The 20,905-nt window shown below is 39.8% G+C and overlaps 1 protein-coding gene across 1 annotated transcript in view; it reads right to left on the reverse strand.

The window, feature by feature from the left end:
* The window catches only part of CUNH1orf141 (chromosome unknown C1orf141 homolog), a 41,785-nt gene extending 21,496 nt beyond the window's left edge, over nucleotides 1-20,289 (reverse strand). The window contains exons 1-3 of the mRNA XM_008065023.1: nucleotides 20,215-20,289; nucleotides 15,898-16,052; nucleotides 6,943-7,052 (exon numbers count right to left, since the gene is read on the reverse strand). Of these exons, the coding sequence (XP_008063214.1) occupies nucleotides 6,943-7,052; nucleotides 15,898-16,052; nucleotides 20,215-20,289 (340 nt within the window). The remainder of the gene's footprint in view (nucleotides 1-6,942; nucleotides 7,053-15,897; nucleotides 16,053-20,214) is intronic.
* Between the last annotated feature and the right edge of the window lie 616 nt (nucleotides 20,290-20,905).

Consider the following 20,905-nt stretch of genomic DNA (forward strand, 5'->3'; position numbering starts at 1 on the left):
CAAAGAAACACATTTGGCTTTAAAGTACAATCCACGGAACCTTGAACAGAATAAACTGAAGCAAAATTACCACATCCAGGCACATCCTCAAGACATTTCCCAGCAACGTTGATAAAGAGAAGTTCCTGAAAGTTTCCAGAAAGAAAAATAATAACACAAAGATCAAGAACTTTTCACAGCAGCATTAAATTACATAAGACAGTGGAACAATGTCTTCAGAGGCTAGAGAAAAAGTGATCTTGAACCTCTAATTCTACTCAGCCAAGTTATCTATCAAGTACATGAGATAAATAAATACACTCTCAGATATCCATGTACCATTCTAGAGATGTTTCTTGACGATGCATTCTAGAAAAATAAAGATGAAATTTAAAAAGAAATAAGCAGACATGGGATACTCGAATCTGGGGGACTGAGCCAAGAGTAGAATGACCCAGGTGACAGCTGCAGGCTTAAATGTAATAGGTCGAATTTAGAGCAAATCGGCACCAGGCTTCATGAGAAACTTCCAGTATGAGTGGAATGGCTTCCACTTAGTAGAGAGAATGAGTAAAAAAAAAACTCTATGGGGCCGGGCTCAGTGGCTCAGGCTGTCATCCCAGCACTTTGGAAGGCCAAGGCAAGTGGATGGCCTGAGCCCGAGGGTTTGGGACCAGCCTGGGCAATTTGGCCAGACCTCATCTCTACAGTAAATCAAAAAAATTAGCCAGGCACGGTGGTGCGTATCTGTAGTTCCGGCACCTTGGAAGGCTGAACCAGAAGGATCGCTGGAAAAACCCGCCAGGTCGATGCTGACCGTGAGCATGCCACTGCACTCCAGCCTGGGTGACCGTGAGCGTGCCACTGCACTCCAGCCTGTAATCCCGCGCTTTGGGAGGCTGAGGTGAGTGGATTGCCTGAGCCCGCGGGTTCGAGACCTTATCTCTACAATAAATCAAAAAAATTAGCCAGGTGTGGTGGCGCATACCTGTAGTTCCAGCTACTTGGAAGGATCGCCGGAGTCCAGCAGATTGAGGCTGCGGTGGCCGGGAGCGGCCACTGCACTCCAGTCTGGGTGACAGAGTGAGACTCCAACTCAAAAAAAAAAACTCGTTTGGGAAGAGAGATACACGGTGCCTTTTTGGAGTCTGCATGTCTTAGTGGTGGCAATGGACATGAATCAGACTGCTAGGCTCCTCCTGGTTCTGTCTCATACTAACCTCAGGCAAGTTGTTTATCTTTGTGCCTCTTTTTTCTCATCTAAGTAGAGATAATAGCAGTGACTTCATTGGGTTGTTTGGGGTATAAACTTTCAGTGCTTGACACACAAGCACTATGTAGATGTTTGCTATTATTATCACAATTCTCCACAAGAAAAAAAAAAGACAACTAGAAATTCCAGGAAAAGACAAAAAGTGCACAAGACCGTTGAGGTCTAAATATGAGGGAAACTAAAACATGGCATTATTTTTGAGTAACTGATAGAAAATAAGAAAAGGAAGCCTATTGTTACATTGTACCTATTCTGGCACACAGCTTTGTTCTATGATGAATTCTTGTTTACAATGTCTTAATAATACAAATGCTGTTAATAGCATTTTGAGTTTTAGAATTGACCTATGAACAAAACATAAAGGCTTAATCAGAGTCGCAAAGCTGAATATAGTCTTTGACCTAAAAAATGTAAAAGTAAGCATATACTTGGCCTATGGAAAAAGGTGTAGAAGAGAGTTGGAAGAAAGAACAAGACTGCTAAGCTCTTCACCTTATATGAAGAAAAATCAGGAGTTGATGACTGAAGATGGTAGAGAAGAAAACATACTTCGATCTCTTATTTCAAGTTACAAAAGTTAACAATAGAAGAAACAAAAACATAACTACTAGAGATTGAGATGAGGAAAGAGGGGAGAGAGGTGAGATGTGGAGTAGTGTAAATAAAATAATGCACAGCCTGGCTGGGTGTGGTGGCTCACACCTGTAAGCCTAGCATTTTGGGAGGCTGAGGCAAGAGGACTGAGAGAATTGCTTGAGTCCAGGAGTTCAAGCCCCGCCTATGCAACATAGAGAGACTTTGTCTCTACAAAAAAATAAAAATAAAAACAAGAGACCAAAACAACTAACCGGGCATGGCTGTAATGTGCCTGTAGTCCCAGCTACTAGGGAGGCTGAGGTAGAAGGATCTCCAGAGTGTAGGAGGTCAAGGCTGCCCTGAGCCATGATCCGTGCCACTGGACTCTGGCCTGGATGACAGAGTGAGACCTCAACTCAAAAAAAAGATAATGCACAATCTTTTTATTGATTATTCCATAGCTAATGTTTACATTTGATAAATTAAAATGAGCAGTATAAACTCATGTTTTAGAAATATGATGTTAATCATTAAAAGAACTGAAACCCAGAAAGGTTGAATATTGTTGTCTCTGAAAACAAGACTTTAGAAGAGGAAGTATGGGGATGAAAGGGTTATGTGTTCTTATTAGCCTTTCTGTACATTTAATTTTTTAAATCACATGGATATTTTCATTTGCTTTTTAAAAATTCACATTACATGTTTTATATAAGATGTTAGTAAATGTATTATGATGAGTAAACTGTGATGTCATGATGTAAATATCTTGGGAAATTTTTATAAAAAATGAACCTAAATAAACCATGTAGATGAGGATAAAATGAATAATCTGGAAAGTGAATCCTGCTAACATTTTAAAAATATGTAAAATGCAGAGCTGGGCGCAGTGTCTCATGCTTGCAATCCCAGGAGGCAGAGGCAAGAGGATTGCCTAAGTCAGGGGTTTGAGACCAGCCTGGGCAACTTGGCAGACCTCATCTCTACAATAAATAAAAAAATTATCCGGATGTGGTGGCACGCACCTATGGTTCCAGCTACTTGGAAGGCTGAGGCAGAAGGATCACCTGAGCCCAGCAAGTCGAGCTGCAGTGGGCAACAGAGTAAGGTTCCAACTCAAAGAAAAAAAAAAAGTAAAATTCAGAAATTATGACAGTTATTATTTATGGTTCTAGGTATGTAGAACCATAATTCTTCATATATCTTTCCTTATATTGGCAGTAATCAGGGTTAATAATAAACAAATACCCAGGAGACTCTTGTAAATGACTTTCCCTTGCTGATTTTCAGGATTAGTTAATCTCTCTAGTTCCCTAGGCAAAATCCACTGAATGATGGCTAATGCACATTCAGTGCCTAAGGCTAGTCAGTCACTTCCTTTTCAGCATGTCCTTGAACCTCTGTTCAAGTGATCATAAAGAGTCAGTAACGGTGGGCGCTAAACCTGTTTGTGGTCGTTGCTATTGTAATTATAAAATCTAATTAACTATAGCATGCAAAAAAAGTGGTCTCGGTTACATATTAAAATATTAGCAATGGATCTATATTTTATATTCTAAATTAAAATAAAATGTTTAAGTTATACACGTATAGTCTTTTTTTTTTTTTTTTGAGTTGGGAGTCCTACTTTGTCACCCAGACTGGAGTGCAGTGGCCGCTCCCGGCCACCGCAGCCTCAACCTGCTGGGCTCCCGTGATCCTTCCGCCTCAGCTTTCCAAGTAGCTGGAACTATAGGCGCGCGCTACCACGCCTGGCTAATTTTTTTATTTATTGTAGAGATGAATCTTGCCAAGTTTCCCAGGCGGGTCTCGAACCCGCAGGCTCAGGCAATCCACTCACCTCGGCCTCTCAAAGCGCGGGATTACAGGCTGAGCCACGAGGTTTTTATGATGTGGCCTTAATTGACTTTATGATAACTGCTAGCCCTTATCATGTTCAATACATAATTTCTTCTGCACTAAAACCTCTGAAACAAAGAATATATTATCTTCTCTACTGTCTCCATATATAAAGTTTTACATAATATCAGTGATGAAATTACTTTCGCATTTTATCATTTTGAATCCTACAATTGGCTTGAATTTGGGATCTGTAGAAGCAGATATAAAATTATGAGTGCTAATTTGAATTTCTATGAAGTAATTGTTAAGTATACAAATTAAACCTACCTCAGTGGTATCCTTAAGATAAAGATAAGATCTAATCGATCTTGATTTTAGACTTTCAGCTCCTGGCTCTAAGAAAACAAATTAAAACATAAATGATCTTTTCATTCTCTTAAACAATTTCTAATTAAACCAATAAACCATTTTCTTCTAGCAGTAAAATTTTTAGAAACATATTTTAATCTTATGTGCTTACATATTCATTACTTTTACATTTTTAGAATAAATTATTCTATTTTATTCTAGAATAATTTTCTGTTATCTATATTAACAGAATATTACTTTCAATCATTTACTATTATACAATAAAACTGTATCTTCTTGGAAAATAATGGATTTCTAAATAAAACAGAATCATATGTGCTATTCAAAAAATTATTCGATTAATTCCCCTGAAAAGAGAAATATTCTTCTCAACCTACATTCTCCTGTCCCCAATATGAGTTTATTTACCAGAATTATTATCTAATGGATTTTCATAAAGTATAATGTAGGGGTCAAGCATACAGACATTTTGAGTTGGGGGTCTTGCTTTATTATCCAGGCTAGAGTGCTATGGCACAATCGTGGCTCTCACTGCAGGCTCCAACTCGTGGGCTCAAGGGATGATCTTCCCACTTCAGCCTCCCAAAGTACTGGGATCAGACTTTGGATTTAGATAGGCTGGGTCCAAATTGCACCTCTTTTTTTGAGAGTTACGTAGTCTTAGGAAAGTTACTTAACCTCTCTGAGTCTTACTTTCCTTATTTGTTAACTGGAAATAACAGCATTCATAAAAAGTGCTGTGAGCATTAAATGAGATAATAGATGTAACAAACTTAATACAGAATCTGGTAATCATTCCGTCATCTGTTGACCACATACTCGTGGACTCTGAAACTGTGACTCTTGCCCAGTGAGGCATACATTTTAGTGGGCAATGTGGAAAATAAACCAAACTCCAAAATAACGAATAACTGTATATTAAAATACATTTTGGTGAGGAAGCTTCATAAAGGGGGTATGATTTTGATAGGTTAGTCAGGGGAGACCTCTCTGAGCAGATGTCACTTCACTGAAACCTGCAGTGAGGAGTAAGCTGTGTGGACGGTGTCAGTGTGTATAGGCAGAGGCAAAAGCATACTTCTCTGAGGCTATCGGGCAGCTGTACTGAAAGGGGACTAGGGAAGATGTAGTTTAATGAAGGGCAAGGAGGTAGGGAGTGAGGCTGAATGTACAGGCAAAAATAACAACACACAGAGTCTTGGTAACGAGTACAAGTTTCATAATGTGGTGAGAAGCCGTGAAGGGGCTTTAATCTGGAGATGACCAACCTCCACTGAAAATATCACTATAAGGCCAGATGCAGTGGCTCACACCTGTAATCCCACAACTTTGGGAGGTCGAGGTGGGAGGATTGCTTGAGTTCAGGAGTTCAAGGCCAGCCTAGGCAACATAGTGAGACCTCACCTCTACAAAAAAATCAAACACTTAGCCAGGCCTGATGGTGTAGTCCGATTACACCTGTAGTCCCAGCTACTTGGGAGACTGAGGCGGAAGGATCTCCTGAGCCCTGGAGGTCGAGGCTGCAGTGAGCCATGATCATGCCACTGCACTCCAGCCTGGGTGACAGAGTGAGACTCCAACTTAAAAAAAAAATCACTATATCATTTAAGGAGAAAAAACAGATTCAAGAGTTCTGCTGCCATTATAGAAGGCCAGGAAATTAGTGTCAGCCCTCCTGCTGAAAGCATCTAAAAAAGCTGGATGAAATATTTTTAAAAGGCGAAAGAGCACCATAGGGCTAAAGATGGCAAGCGACTTCTGGTCCTAAACCTAGAAGAAGGTAAGAACCTAGGTATGTAAGCCCAGCATGCAAAGCCACTGAGAGTATTTGTGAAGGGAAAGGAAGAGCAGGTTTTAGAAGCTTCAAGGGTTGAGAGCCACAAAAGTCAAAAGTCGACCAAATTGCAAAGGTGGGGTATTTGATCTGTTCTCTCCCTCCCCTGCCTGCCAAAAACGTCACACACATGCATTCTACCCAGGATCCCAAAGAGTTACAACCTTAGGGTAAGAGTAAACCAGAACAGACAAACTTGCACCTAGACCTGAGGCCAGTGCTTCTCCCACCTGGGTGTTCCAGGAACACTGAAGCCTTGAATATGATAAGGATGGAAAATTTGACAAGTACTGCCTCCAGATCCCTGGTTTAAATGGTAAAAATAAAAATAAAAAATTCGCTCTGGAATACAGAGTTCTCATCCTAGTTCTAGTTCTCAAATGGTTCCTATAAATAATTTTCCCAATAGTGTCCAGCATAGAGCTAATAAGGAAATATAACACTATAAAAGTGAACTATAAGAAATAACAGTGTGTATAAATAATTGTCTTGAGAAATTAGGTTATGAAGCCTCACAGAGAAATGAGGCGACGTGGGGCAATGAAGAGTGAGGGAACTTCAGTCGAGGCTAATGAGAACGGCAATTCAGCGATTGTTCGCTAATACCAGAGAAAGAAAAAGAAATACAACACTCAAATTCTCTAAGCATCTATAATGCTAGTTCCTAGCTCATAGATTCCTAAAATTTCTAACCCTGAAAGTAAATAAGTTTCCTTTTTTTCTTTCAAAGTAAATAAGTGTCTACTAAGTAAGCTGTTCATACTTGATTTTTAAAAAAACAATAACAAGGAAACTCTTAGCATTGAGCTGAAAGAAACTCAAGAGATTTTCCTTCTAGAAGAAAAACCAAATAATCCTATAAACATTAAATATATTCTTGTTTTGTGAATTGCATAAGTTGTCCATTCTGATATTTAACATCTCTTCTTCTTAGTAAATTATTCATTTTAGTTCATGCAAATACTTTCGACAAATACATTACATTATCAAGAACTTTTAAGGCACACAGTAATAAGTAATAAAATAAATAAAAGCACGCATTAATAAATCAAAGAAGTAAATATGTTAAATATTGACTTACTTTTTTGTTTCTTTATATTTATTTGAACAAAGTGGGGTTTTAAATTTGACTTTTTAAAATCACTCATTCTAGGTTCAGGCTCGCATTTGAAAGAGAGATGCCTGGAAGAAATAGAAATTAATCTTAATTAAAATAATTAGAAAATTTACAAAACTCTCAGAAATAAATTTGGAGAATTGTGGTGAAGTCTCAGTTATATAGATGTAGGTGTTGTGTTAATACTATTATAGTATAAAGTATAAAAGATTGGAACTGATTGAGCAGGTCCTGAAAATATGAATTTTAACTATTTGAAGTGGAGGGAGACAGAAAAGTAGATTAACGACTAAGAGAAAAGATGGTTCCGGTGTCCAGTGAGTAAGAACTGTTGTCTTCTTTCCTCTCCTTTCCCCCTTTCTCCCATTCAGGGAGTGTGTTGGCAAATGTTTAATAACCTTTTCTCTGAGTATAGTTCCAACACAAAATTTCACTCATTCATCAATGACATAAGCAACTTCTTTGCAGAACCAGATAATAATTTCTATGTTCTCACGAATCGGTGCTATTTAAAGTATAATGGCTAAAGGCAAGACATACTTTTAAGTTTAATTTCCATCATTAGCATTTTCTTCCTCACTTTTTTTATAACTCAAGCCCTGGTTTGTAGCATTTGGTAATTTCTGTGGTGTAAATACTCCCATTGCCAATTTTTAGCTACCAATGTGACATTCACTGAACGTGGAATTGGGAAAAGATGTGTAGTAGCATGATGTTATACCGTATTTCCACCATATAGATATAATAGATGCAAATGACTTCAAGTCCATGGATAATGTTAAAATTTGGTAAAATAAGTAGGAATGGATGAGTTTTGAATATTATCTTTATTTTTAGTATGTCACTAAGTTTACAAAATTTAATTTTCAATAATTGGTATTTCATCCCTATCTCACAAAATTACTGAAAATTCAACAAGCAGCTCTAAGGAGCTGGCAGGAGCCAGTTTTAGCATACCTCTGTTTCCGTATGAGAGGAAAAAGAGATTAGAAGAAGAAAGAAGGTATGCTAGAAGAAGACCGTATCAGTCTCCCTCTTTCAGGGAAGGGGACAAGGAAGAATAAAGCTGTTGCCCTTATTTTTCTCCATTTCAGCTCCTCCAGTGTTGCTAGACTGGCTTGCGTGGGCAAGGGAAAGCCTTAACTAGACGTGGGATCAAAATCTTAGTTAGACAGACTTTTAGTAACTAAAGTGATCAGGATGAAACTAGAGAAATATAAAACTGTTTTGGGCTGGGTGCGGTGGCTCAGTCTGTGATCCCAGCACTTTGGGAGGCCAAGGCGAGATGATTACCTGAGCCCAGGGCTTCGAGACCAGCCTGGGCAACTTGGTGAGACCTCATCTCTACAATAAATCACAAAAACTAGCCAGGCGTGGTGGCGTGCGTCTGTACTTCTGGCTACTTAGAAGGTTGAGACAGAAGGATTGAGAGTTCAGCAGGTCGAGGCTGCGGTAGCCGTGAGCATGAGCATGAGCGTGCCACTGCACTCCAGCCTACGTGACAAAAGCGAGACTCCAACTCAAAATTAAAATTAAAATTAAAATTAAACTGTTTTATGTTTCTATGTCCCTGAGTTGAGAATAGTCAATGAAATAGTTAAACCAATATTTTGCTTTAGATTCCTAAAAAAAAAAAAAAATCTATATTTGTTTTATATTCTTGTGCTCAGACTTTAGGATCAAATCCACCTTTGTAAAAAAGAACTATGAACTGTTCTAACTTTGTCTGTGCTCAATAACTATTTAAACAGTTCTTTGAAACTACAAAGAAACTCACCCTTGACATAGCTTCAAAGTGGTGCTTTTGTAAAAGAGTTATTTGACTCCGCAAATTGTTCTACAGTTATTGATCTATTCATATTTTCTTTTTTGTTGAGATTTTTCCCATTCATATTTTCCCCAAAGATTATCCATTATTACAGTCATGTTTCAAAGCAGTGTAGTTATACAAAGTATTCATTATAATTATTTTAATTTCTTTGATATCCATGGTTATAGCTTCTTTCTCATTACCAATATTGTACCTTTCTGTTGCCTTTTTTCCTCTTCAGTATCTCAAACTGTGGTCATGTTAACATTCTCTTGGGAGGTGTTTGACGTGTTAAGTTTCCTGTGTGCTCCTAAAGATTCAGTGTGCTGGTGAAATGAAAGCCAATGTTTGGTGGAAGTACTGAAAGATGACAACTTTTCTTTTCTTAGTCCTTCAACAAATGCATACTTAACATGATATATAAGCAATTTATTGAACTAAGAACAAGTTGCTATACATTTGACTTATAAGATTAATTATACACAAATCCTGTCCTCAATTGATCTTGGCTTTTCTAGTTTATATAATCTCCTCTCATAGTTTTTAAAGCTTTGTGTTACTACATGGATTAATTTTGTGAATTTGGTTGAGGTATAACTAAATCATATGTCCTGCTATCTAGAAACTGATAGACTTGTAGGATAGATTGAACGGGTATAACAGTTTCCTTCTAGGCTGACAGGGACCTGGACAAGGGTGTTTTATAACTTACTGAGGAATAAGCCACAATACGTTTGCCACTCAGTTTTCAAGGAGGGTCCAAGTATCTTGTCTTTATACACCTAAGCTTTTTCTCTGGAAATAGATGTTAGGAATTGTTAAAGGTCTGAGATTTGACCCTACTTAGAAGCTAACAAGTTAGCCTACCACAGTTTTTTGCTGCCGGCCGAAGACATGAGACTCCTGGATCAGAGACGAAGGACTATTTATTACTCAGCAATAGGAGCAGCCAGATTAACAGCCCCTGCTCCAGTTCTCTGAGACCCAATTCCACATGGCAATGGGCAGAGGGCCAGGTGACGTCTGCATGTGCAGTAGGTTATGTTACAGAAATGGAACTCTCAGTCTAAGAGACTCAAATCTTTCACAATATACAGCAAGCATAATGTACACCTGATCCCAGGAGGCTCAGGCTGTGATGAGCCATGATTGTGCCACTGCACTCCAGCATGGGTGACAGAGTGAGACTCCAACTCAAAAAATAAATAAATAAATAAAGCAAATAAATAAATAAAATATATATTTTCTGTAATAGGATATTCAGTTTGGGATTTTTTATTGGGATCTTTATTTTCTTCATATTTAATTTTAATTTAAATAAAATACATTTCCAAGTAACTTCATCAGAAAAAAGACATAGGGAGATGACTTTTTAAAGCCTTTCATGCCCCAAATCTCTTTTGTTCTCACATGTAAATGATAATTCATACAGAGAATTCTTACATTGCTATTCTGTTCAAAAGCTGAAAATAATTTACTAGCCTCAGAGATGCGGATGAGATACATAAAATTGATTTATTTCCTTTCCTCTGTAATTAACCTGTTTTTTCTCCCTTGTAATTAAGTAATTCTACTGAAAATTGAGTATTTGGCAACCATTTTGATCTGAAATTCAAGTCTGTCTTCAAAATTTTTTTCTAACATTTCTCTGATTACTTCCTAATCATCTGTTTCTCTCTTTTCTGACTTACTTAAGTATATGTTTACTTCGGGATACTGTTGAGTATCCTGAAACTATATTATGTGTCTCTTTCCAACATGAATTCAATTTTTTTTTGTATTTTTGCCTCTATTTGATCTTCTAGGTTATCAATCTAGTTTTCATCTGTTTGATTTCTCTATTAGTTTTTTACTCCGAAATGCTTATTGTTTGAATCCCCCTTTCCCCTATTATTTCTGTCCTTAAGAGACACACTTTCTAAAGTTTCCTTGTTCTTCCCATTAAACCAGCCCCACGCAGAAGCCACCTGTTCTGTTTGGTTCAACTCTTCCTTCAAGGAAGAGTCCCCTGAAATGGTCTGTGATTTCTCTTGGACCACTCCTTCCCACAAGTATGGGCTCCTTCCGCACCTCAGATGCTCAAGCTACTTGGTACTCAGCTAATATCAGGCAGTGAGAGATGAGATTGTTTCGCATGAATCAGTGGCAAACAGGCCATCACACCAGAATCTCTTGATCGAGGGTGAGAAATGCCTGCAGTGGTGTCTCTCAAACTCCTAGCTGCTTATTAGACTCACATGGCGTACTTTCAAAGAATTCCTACACCCAGACATTTCCACACCCGTTAAATCATGATCTCTAAGGTTGAGGGACCCACTGTGTTTTTTTTAAAGGCTCTCAAATGATTCTAATGAACAGCCCTGCTGAGAAGCCCTGCTCTGGAGTCTCTGGTTCTCCAGGTATGAACAAGTGGGAGTGCCCTTCCGGCTTCAGAGAAGAGGAATGTGTGCTCCCATGCCTAACCATGTAAGTTCGTTCACAGGCCTGGCATATATTGTTACTTGCGTACATCCTCAACAAGTGGTGGTGCTTTTGTGCACTTTACAATACTGTATAGAGTACAGTACAGTATCTATTTCAAGCCCAGGATGTCCGGAAGCAAGCATAAAAGCAGCGGTGATGCAGCTGGTACAGTACTGTGTTAGTGGGGTACCTAGGTTAACTTTGCTGGACTTACGAACACTCTCTCAGAAAGGAACTTGTTTGCATGCAGGGGACTTACTGTAGAGAAGTACTCACAGGCTTTGGTGGAGGTGAGGCCCTTAACTTCCCAGAATCTGTGTGGGCTTAGAGGAACCTGTGTCCACGTAACTGAGGAATTGTGAGGTTTGTAGCAAACCAGGCATGAAAATGTCTCCATCTTCTCCATCCTTCCTGTTCCTGTCTCACCCCACCACACTTAACCATTTAGTCACATTTTACCCAGAGTTGGAGAAATGCTTGGCTTATGTAAACATGGCTTAGCTGTACCTCATTATATTACTAAGATCTTGTTATCTTCTTTTTAATAATTAGAGTAAATGATTGTATATTACAAAAATAAAGCTTATATTGTTGTTATTGGTCTTTTTTTTAGTTTGTTGTGAGTGCCTTCTACATGTTGGGGAATTATAAACTTTTCAAATATATTAACCCATTTCATTCTCACAAAACCCTATGGAATATACAATGTTATCATCCTCACTGTAAAGACAAGGACACTGGGCACAGAGAAGGGATACAACTTGTTCAGAGTCACAGAAGCCAAGAGGAAGCAAAACCTGGCAACTGATCTATAAGCCCCAGCCTCTTCATCTCTGGGCCAGGCTAACAGTACACAGAGTATATGACAGACGTTGAATTTAAGAAAGAAGGGATTTGACAAATTAAATTTCACTATAGGCTGCAACTCTATTCTCTATGCTTAATTATCTTTTCTGCATGTAAGTGTATCCTTCTGTCCAAAAAATGGATTAAATCCATACAATATAACCAATATAACCAGCCTATCACTGTTGACATGGGGTAGAAGCTTTCTGCCTTATGCTCCTACTAAGCAATCCTTCTGGCATAACCAGAAATCGCACCTGCCAGATGGGTTGCTTCTTGGAAGAGGCAGGCTCTGGCGGTCCTATAAACTCTAGTAGAACGTCAGGCCCGCTGAGGAGCCTTCATGATTCGTAATTACCTTCTTTGCTACTTAATGGAGTTTCTAAAATCTAGTGCTGGGTGTGCACTGCCCTATTTAAACCCTCCGGTGACCCTCGTTGCCTTAGCCGTGGTTCAAAATTCTTGAGCTGGCTTATAAGACCTTTGGTGAGCTGACCTCCACTCATCTCCAGCCTCATTTCGCATCAGTCATTCTCCAGGCTTTACTCCACAGTGAAGTCCAGCCACGCTTTGGTTCCTTAAACGAGCCCGGTTTTCTTTTGCCTCTGGCCAATGCTCTGTCCATATCACTGCCGCGACTTGGAACCTTGTTGCCTTTTCCCTAGCCATTTGGGTCTCACCTGAAGTACCACCTCCTCTGGAAACTTCTGCTGACACCCACACTGGAAATCTCTCTGCAGCAACAAGCATTCGCCTGTTCGCTTTTCTGACTCTCATTGAACTTGAACAGCACGGGTGTGTTTCACGGTTGCTGTTGCCTCCAGGGTACAGAAGCCCCTCAACAAAGACGTGTAGAATAAAATCAATAAGCGAAAATTACAATAGTATGTGATAGTGGGGCTATCGTTAATAAAGATAAGCTGAAGAAATCTGCAAGGATGTTTTACTGAAACCGGGTTAAGGGCCCTGGAAACAATCAAACGTGTGGCAGAAGGAGAATTATTCAAGTATGAGTGGAATCCTAGACAGCCTCATCCCCCAGGATCCGTGAGGGTTGGTTCCAGACCCCCGGGGACACCGGAATCTGGCGCAGACTCAAGTTCTACAGTCAGTCCTTCAGAGCCCGTGCATGTGAGAAGCCTGCCCTCCACACATACGTGGGTTTCAAATCCTGCAAATGCCATATTTTGATCTGTTTGACTGCAGATGCTAAACTGGTTGATACTAAGGCCTGACTGTGTAGATTGAAAAAATTTGCATGTAAGTGAAACTGAGTAGTTCAAACTGTTGTTGTCCAAAGGTGAACTGTATTGCATTAAATGGAAATTTGGGTTCCACTTCTGGAAATAGAATCTGGTGATTTGGACTAGCTATTCCCCAAGAAAGCTAGAAAAGCTGGAAAAAATATTTAAAACATTTGTTTGAATACCCCTTAGAGCTCCCAGAACAGTAAGGCCTCGAGAGGCCAGGAGCTGGACGCAGAGTGAAAGCTCAGGTAGGTCAGGCGTTTGGAGCACCTTTTTGTCTATTCCAAATCAGCAGCAGAGAGGTCAGAAAGCTGTGTGGCATTTTGGACACACTTTCAGGGCTGTGGGGAACAAAATACCAGTTCAGGGCCCACTGAAGAAGGGTTCTGGAACAGCCTTCAGTTTGGGAGAGAATGCCAAAGGTCTGCAGTTCATCTCCTGTAAGTAATGGAGGAAAATACATGGACAAGCCCGCAAAAGAGCTGAAGTCCTGCACTGATCTCTACTCCGACTGAGGGCTGCTGAGGCCCCAAGCCTCACCATCTGCCAAGAGCAAGACACATCCTCTCTGGAGAAGACATCATCTAGAGCTTCAGATTATATCTACACTTTACAAATGCATTTTCGAGGTAGTTCTCAATAAAAAAAAAAAATTGCCAGGCATGTGAGGAGAAAGACAATGTGCTTCTAAACCAATGAAAACACAACAGGTAGCAGAAACAGGCCCAGAGGGGAGTACATAAATCGGCAATGCTTAACACTGTCAGAGAATTAAACAGTCATTTACAACACATGCTACATCGCTTCATTCTTGCATAAATTGATTGAGTTCTTATATTTTTTAAGTATAGCAGGAAATTAACACGTTTTGCTATCTTAAAGTGCCTCTTTGTCTATACATTTTAGACGGTGGCTTTGCCTCTGGCCTCAAACTTGCCAGCCAACCAGGCTAATGCTTAATTCAAAAGGAACATTAGTTAGTTATTGGTGGGTTATACTGTCACCAACAAAGGATAGACAATGCCTCTATAAACTATTTAGGAAACGGTCTTATCAGACAGGAAAGGAGTTGCAATAGTATCATCCTGGAAAGTCCTGCTATAAAAAAACTGCACACTGCGTTGAAATGTGTCATTAGCCATATATCATTACATCATAATGTATACATATAAAATAATATATAATAGATATTACTTTTCCCTTCTCCACATTCTCAACTTCCACTTACGCAATGTTTTCTGTGTATTAAAATATTTCATTTTAATATAGATAGCTCTATAAATGATTTTGAAGTATAGTTATTGGTTGTATCTACATAAAAATAAAGTAGTCATATAAGAGGTGTTTGAGAAAACTAAATTATGTAAACCACTCATAAGTGCTTATTTGTGCAGAAACAAATTCCTTTTTCTCCTTATGGTTCCACAGCAGAAACATGTTCTGGTATCCCAAATCATAAATAACAAAGATCTGAGGAGCTGTATTTTGGGCCACAATCAGAATACTTACAAGCAAAATGATAAGTATCAACTACAATAAACTATGACTGTCCAAATAATGTTTTGCTTTAGATTCAGACATGTTTGTTCAACTCTTCTAGACAAATTAGCGGAATCCCTCACAGTCCATGGCCTGAACGTGCCCAATCTGGTCTGAATGCCTCATGGACAGCTAAAACCAGATATATCCAAAATGAAACTCTAATTCTCGAATGCATCGCCATCTGCTTTTCCTTACATGTTCTCCACCTAATACCAAGCACTGCACTGCACCTCGTCACCAAGTCCGAAAGCCCGCAGTCATTCTGTTAATCCAGGCACAATCATGATAAGGAACACAGTCATGATAAGGAGCCCTGTGACCAGACCACAAGGGTTTGAATCCAGCCTCTGACACTCATTAGCTGTGTGACCCTAGACAAGTTATTTAATCTTCACCAGGCCTGGATTTTTTTTTTTTTTTTTGGTCTGTAAAACTGCACTTAACACACTGGGCTGCCATGCAAAATAAATGAGATAAGGACAGACTGGCAGAATCCACATGGTCTCCAATGTCCAACTGATTTGAAATTCGGTTGGTTCTGCATCTTAGTGCTTCTTTCTTCTGGGGATTCTCCTCTACACTTCTGCTGTCTGGAAAAATGTATAGCATTACACAGCACCCAGTGAAAGACCAAGTGTGACATATTCAGGCTATCCCTTGTAAGTGCATGGAAAAACTGCTCTACTTAGTTTTCTTGGCAGGCTTTTTCTTGAAGTGTATCAGTTCAAGTTTGGAATAAATCTTGATATTAATTTTGGGGGAAAAAAAAACCAAGTTTAAGAACATCCTTTCTTTAAAAATTCAGAATTGCTATTACCATTTACATGAGAGAAATATTATACATAATATTCTATAAACTAGAAATATTCAGAATGCTAACTAGCATATGTTAATAACCACTGATAAAATGTGCTGTATAACAAAGGATTCATCTAATATACATTGCATGATGTAAGACAAATGTTAAGTGATGTATAAAGTTTGAGGTAGCCATGAGATTACTTTTTTGATTTTGTGGTGCCACACGGTTTGTCTTCTGTGATCTTTGATGCTGCCTTAGATGTGGGGGTAACAGCCTCTTCAAATTCCAGTTGAAAATCAAATGTCAGGGGTGTCACCAAAGTCTTTTTTCTTCCTTTACTCTGAAGCCTGTTTTTCTGCAGGAAAACAAAGCAAAAACAAAATAAATGAGTACTTTCCATATAGGGTAAATCTTGTGTGGAAAGAATAAAAATTAATCTCACTGTATACACACAGTAGTGGCTGGCAATTTTATTGCAGTCTGGAATCTGGGGCCTCATTTACCAACTTGTTTCATGCCTCTGCTGTGTGGCCTGAACCATTCTTTCGCGGCTATGAAAGAAGGATGTAGAACTAGAGGATTTGAAGGCTCCCTGCTCACTCTCAAAGGAGCATTTGGGGAAAGACCTGCATTCACAGCAAATGCTGAGCCGCAGGGTCCCTGGACTGCGGCAGTGCATCCGTCCAAGCTGCTCCCCTTCCTCTAGCCCGGGGTTGGCCAATCTTCCTCTAGTCCCATGAGCCAGAAGCAGAGTTAAGAAAGTCGTCAGAAAGGGACAGCATTAAATACTTACACAGAGGGACTGGTGAGGAAAAAGGACACAGCTAAGGGCGAGTCAAGGAGCTGAAAGCTTTCTCTAAAAAAGTGAGGGCGCAGCATGAAGGAGTAGAGATGAGAAACCTGAAAGCGAAGTCAAAGGATCCAGGGAATGCCTGCTTCTGCCAATGAGGGACTCACTGCTATGGGAATGAACTCTGGCTCTCCACAAGCAGAAACCCACACACACTGTACGAGAACACCGGTCTTTAGGAATCGGCAAACAGGCAGAACTGGATCCCCGAAAGGATGGGAACCAAGGAGGTCAGCCCTCAGCCCAGCTCCCTCCAGGCAGCTTACAGGCCGAGGTGCAGGGTTTGGGGGAACTGAGATTAAACCTTGAGGCCTTGACTTTGCCGCGTCTAAGAAAAAGATGCACGAGCAATCGCATTCTCGGGCATTCCTCCCAGAGATATGGAAACTTATGTTCATACGAACACCTGTATGCAAATGTTCATAGCAGCTTTATTTTATTTCTTTGGCAGCTTCGTTTTTCACAGCAAAATCCTGAAAACAACCCAAAATGGATGACTGGTTGAAACTTTGTACATCCATGTATTGGAATACTACTCAGCAACCCAACTTTTATATTAGTTTCAATAGTAAAGCTATTGATTTATGCAAAATTCTGGCTAGACCTCTAGGTCCATTATGCTCTTAGTGAAATAAAAAATCAATCTTAAAGTTTTACATACTGAATATACTTATATAACATTCTCAAAATTATAAAATTGAGACTGAGACGAAGAAGGAATCGAACCCAGGCGGTGGTGGAAAGGCTGCGGGAAACAACCGAGCACGTGGAATCCCAACGCTGGTAGCCGGGGCCAACTCCACCGTGTCCCCCCAACATCGGGTACCCTGGAGGTTCCAGTCCAGCCTTTCCTTGCAGCCCCTTTCCTTGTCCTCCAGGACCTCCTCAGGGGTCCCCTCATCCTGTGCCACAGCCAGGGTATCCAGGACGCCAACCTTCAGGTCGCTATCCTCCTCCATACCCCCCGCCTGCTCCTGGCATGCCTCCTGTGAATCCCATGGCTCCTGGCATGCTAGGACCGGGAATGGTGATGGACAAGAAGATGCGGAAGAAAATGAAGAAAGCTGCCGGCGCGGTGGCTCATGCCTATGATCCCCGCACTTTGGAGGCTGAGGTGAGAGGACTGCCTGAGCCCACAGGTTCAAGACCAGCCTGGGCAACTTGGCAAGACCTCATCTCTACAATAAATAGATTTTTAAAAAAATTAGCTGGGCATGGTGGTGCATGCCTGTAGTTCAGCTACTCAGAAGGCTGAGGCGAAAGGATCGCCTGAACTCAGCAGGTCGAGGCTGCAGTGGTCGAGAGCATGCCACTGCTCTCTAGCCTGGGTGACAGAGTGAGACTCAAACTCAAAAAAAAAAGAAAAAGAAAATGAAGAAAGCTCATAAGAAGATGAACTGCAAGCGTGGCAAGCTTCCTCTTCCTCTTCCAGCGGCGACTCTGACCGAAGAAGGGCCTGGACCCTTCCCTCAAGTCTCACCAGTTCTGCACTCCCATCGGGCTTCAGATGCCATGTTGTGCTGGGGGAGATCAGCCCTTGGCGGGGAGCCACGCCACCCCTACCTGAGCCTCACTCTGCGGTTCAGCCCTGACGGGCTAGGGAAACAGGAAGAGGATCGCCATGGCGAGCCAAGGCCGTCGTGCTGCCTAGACGAAACTTATAGCTGATGAGTTCAGCAGGGAGCTGTTTGCTGAGGACGGTGAGACCTTTTGGGCTAAAAGTGAAGACAAGCTTAGGATCTGTAAAATGTGGTTCTAGAAATTTTCTCTTATGATACTTATGGTTGAGGGTTTTCTGGAAAATTTACTTATGAAGAGAAACCTGTACCTTTTTTGTAAATTGGCACACTTGGGTAATTTAGTGACAAAAGCATTGATTGCCCAGCAGGCCTTTTTCTTGGTTGTGCTAACCGCAAGGTTGTTGGGAAGTAGAATCCATTTGGTGAATGAGCCTTTCATTTTTGTTTTTATTTTGATGAGCTTTGATGCTGTTTTGGAACCTGATCTCTACTCTTTAGCTCAATATATTCGGTCAGGTCCTACTTTCCAACTCTCAATCCAAATAAAGCTATTTCACCTTTATTTATAAATAAAAACAATTATAAAATTATAGAGGCTGGGTGTGGTGGCTCACACCTGTCATCCCAGAACTTTGAGAGGCTGAGGCAGGAGAATTCCTTGAGCCCAGAGGTTTGAGACCAGCCTGTGCAACATAGTGAGACCCTGTCTCTATTTATAAATTTAAAAAAATAAAGAAAAATTTAAAAAATTTTAAAATTATGGAGATGGAGAACAGATTAATGATTGCCATGGATAGTGACGGGGAACGGGGGCAGTGGCCCTGAGTGTGCCACTACACTCAAGCCTGTCCTGGGTAACAGAGTGAGACCCCAAGTGGAAAAAATAAAAATAAAAAGTACATACATACATACATACACATATAAATATACATATACATGTGTGTATATATACCTTGTATTGAATGTGATGAGTCTTGTTTGCCTTTTTTAGATAAATTAACTTCTGTCTTAATTATTACTAATTCTGTAAATATGTCAAATGCTCTCTTTCTTTTCCAAGGCCAACAAAATAACTTGTTACACATTTAACATGTTAGTAAGAACTCTGAGATCAGACCTCACATCCATATGCTGAAACACTAACGACCATATTGTTTATGGTGTACTTATTTTTAAAAAAACAAACAAAAAAACCCCCAAGTCACCATATCTGACTTGGCTGTTAAGAATGTTTTTGGTCTTGAGCAGGTTTGAGGCATACTTCAACCTACCCGGCAGCTAGCCCGATGCCATAGTGTGCAGTCAATGAATTCTTCATAGTGTCAGTTTAGATGGGTGACTTTTCAGTTCACAGAATTACTTGCTGCTTGTAAGGTAGTTTATTTTTATTTTATCATTGATATAAATGAAGTAGTCTGCTAAACCAATTCTTGGAATTATAAGAAGATAATTATTTTATACCTGCCAATATTTCATTGACATATTTTGTTGGTTTTTTTTACCAATTTTAAAAATAATTTATTACTTTTAAATTTAGAAAAACTGATAATTAAAAAAAGGTTTTATTAAAAGACACACTCACATTTCTTTTTTAAAAACCAAAACTTAGCCAAGGTTATTCGTTGGATGAACACTATTAGTAATAACTAAAACTATGACCAGGGTCACGGTTGAATATCATAGAATAAATGTAGCAAAATATTAACCATTTTTAAATCTACAAAATATAATGCATTTACCAAGGTCGTTTCTGCCTCCACATTAACGTACCTTTCTGGGGCCTGTGGGGACCCCATGCACAGCTGCCTCCGGTCAGATCAGGGCACCACCCATCATTTTATTTACCCCTTCCGTCCACGCCTCTCTCTCTTTTTTAATGGTGAGTTGTATAATTATTTCATTATATACTACAGTGTAATAATAATAAAGTGCACACTAAATGTTATGCACTTGAAGCCTGAATCACTGCAAAACCATCCCCTCCATTGCCCTCCCCAGTCCGCAGAAAAACTATCTTCAATGAAACCTGTTCCTGATGCCAGAAAGGTGGGGGGCCACCATACGAGCTAAGAAATTAAGACGACATTCACATTTGAAATGTTGACTTCTGAATGACGAAACTGAACTTCCTCTTGAACTTTACAAACCTTGGCTCTGTTGGCTGTGATTATCTTTGCTTGCTTGTCGAAGGCCTCTAACTTCTCCAAGATTTTTTCTGCCATTGTCAGTAAGTAAATTCCTATTTTAGAAGGAGGAAGAAAAAACCAATTCAATGCTAAACATAGAACTCATTATTGAGGCATAAGTTTTCAAATGACCCACTATTGCGTTACCGTTGTAGGTGAATAGTAGAATTGTATAGGTCATAGGACAAGTCATAGAATGATAAATATACCCAGATTTCTTCAGTGGAAAGTCATATGATCAGGACCCCCAGCTGTCTGTGGACCCCATGGATTTTTAAATTTATATTAAAGGTGACTTGGATACAAGATGACCACATGTGAACCAGATGTGACTCATACTTGAAGCAAGACCACGTGGCTTGATTTACATCTATTTCCTTTTTGCTGTGGTATCATCTTAATAAAAGTAAATGCTCATATCTACATAATTAATTACATTCAAATTAAGGTGGTCGATGATCCAAGACTGTTCATATAGCACTTAGCAGGCAATTAGTCACACAGGAAGAGCAGCCAAATTGTCAAGTCCCATTGCCACAAGAGTTCCTATTTTCTGGTTAATTAATAGAGCTGGAAATCTCATCTGGGATCAAGCGGTCCATTGTAGGCTTGGGAAGCTGGACAAGACATCAGAGCCTGGTCTCATTCATTT

Source organism: Carlito syrichta, unplaced genomic scaffold, assembly GCF_000164805.1.
Source record: "Carlito syrichta isolate Samal-C Ts95f unplaced genomic scaffold, Tarsius_syrichta-2.0.1 Scaffold308134, whole genome shotgun sequence".
NCBI lineage: Eukaryota > Metazoa > Chordata > Mammalia > Primates > Tarsiidae > Carlito > Carlito syrichta.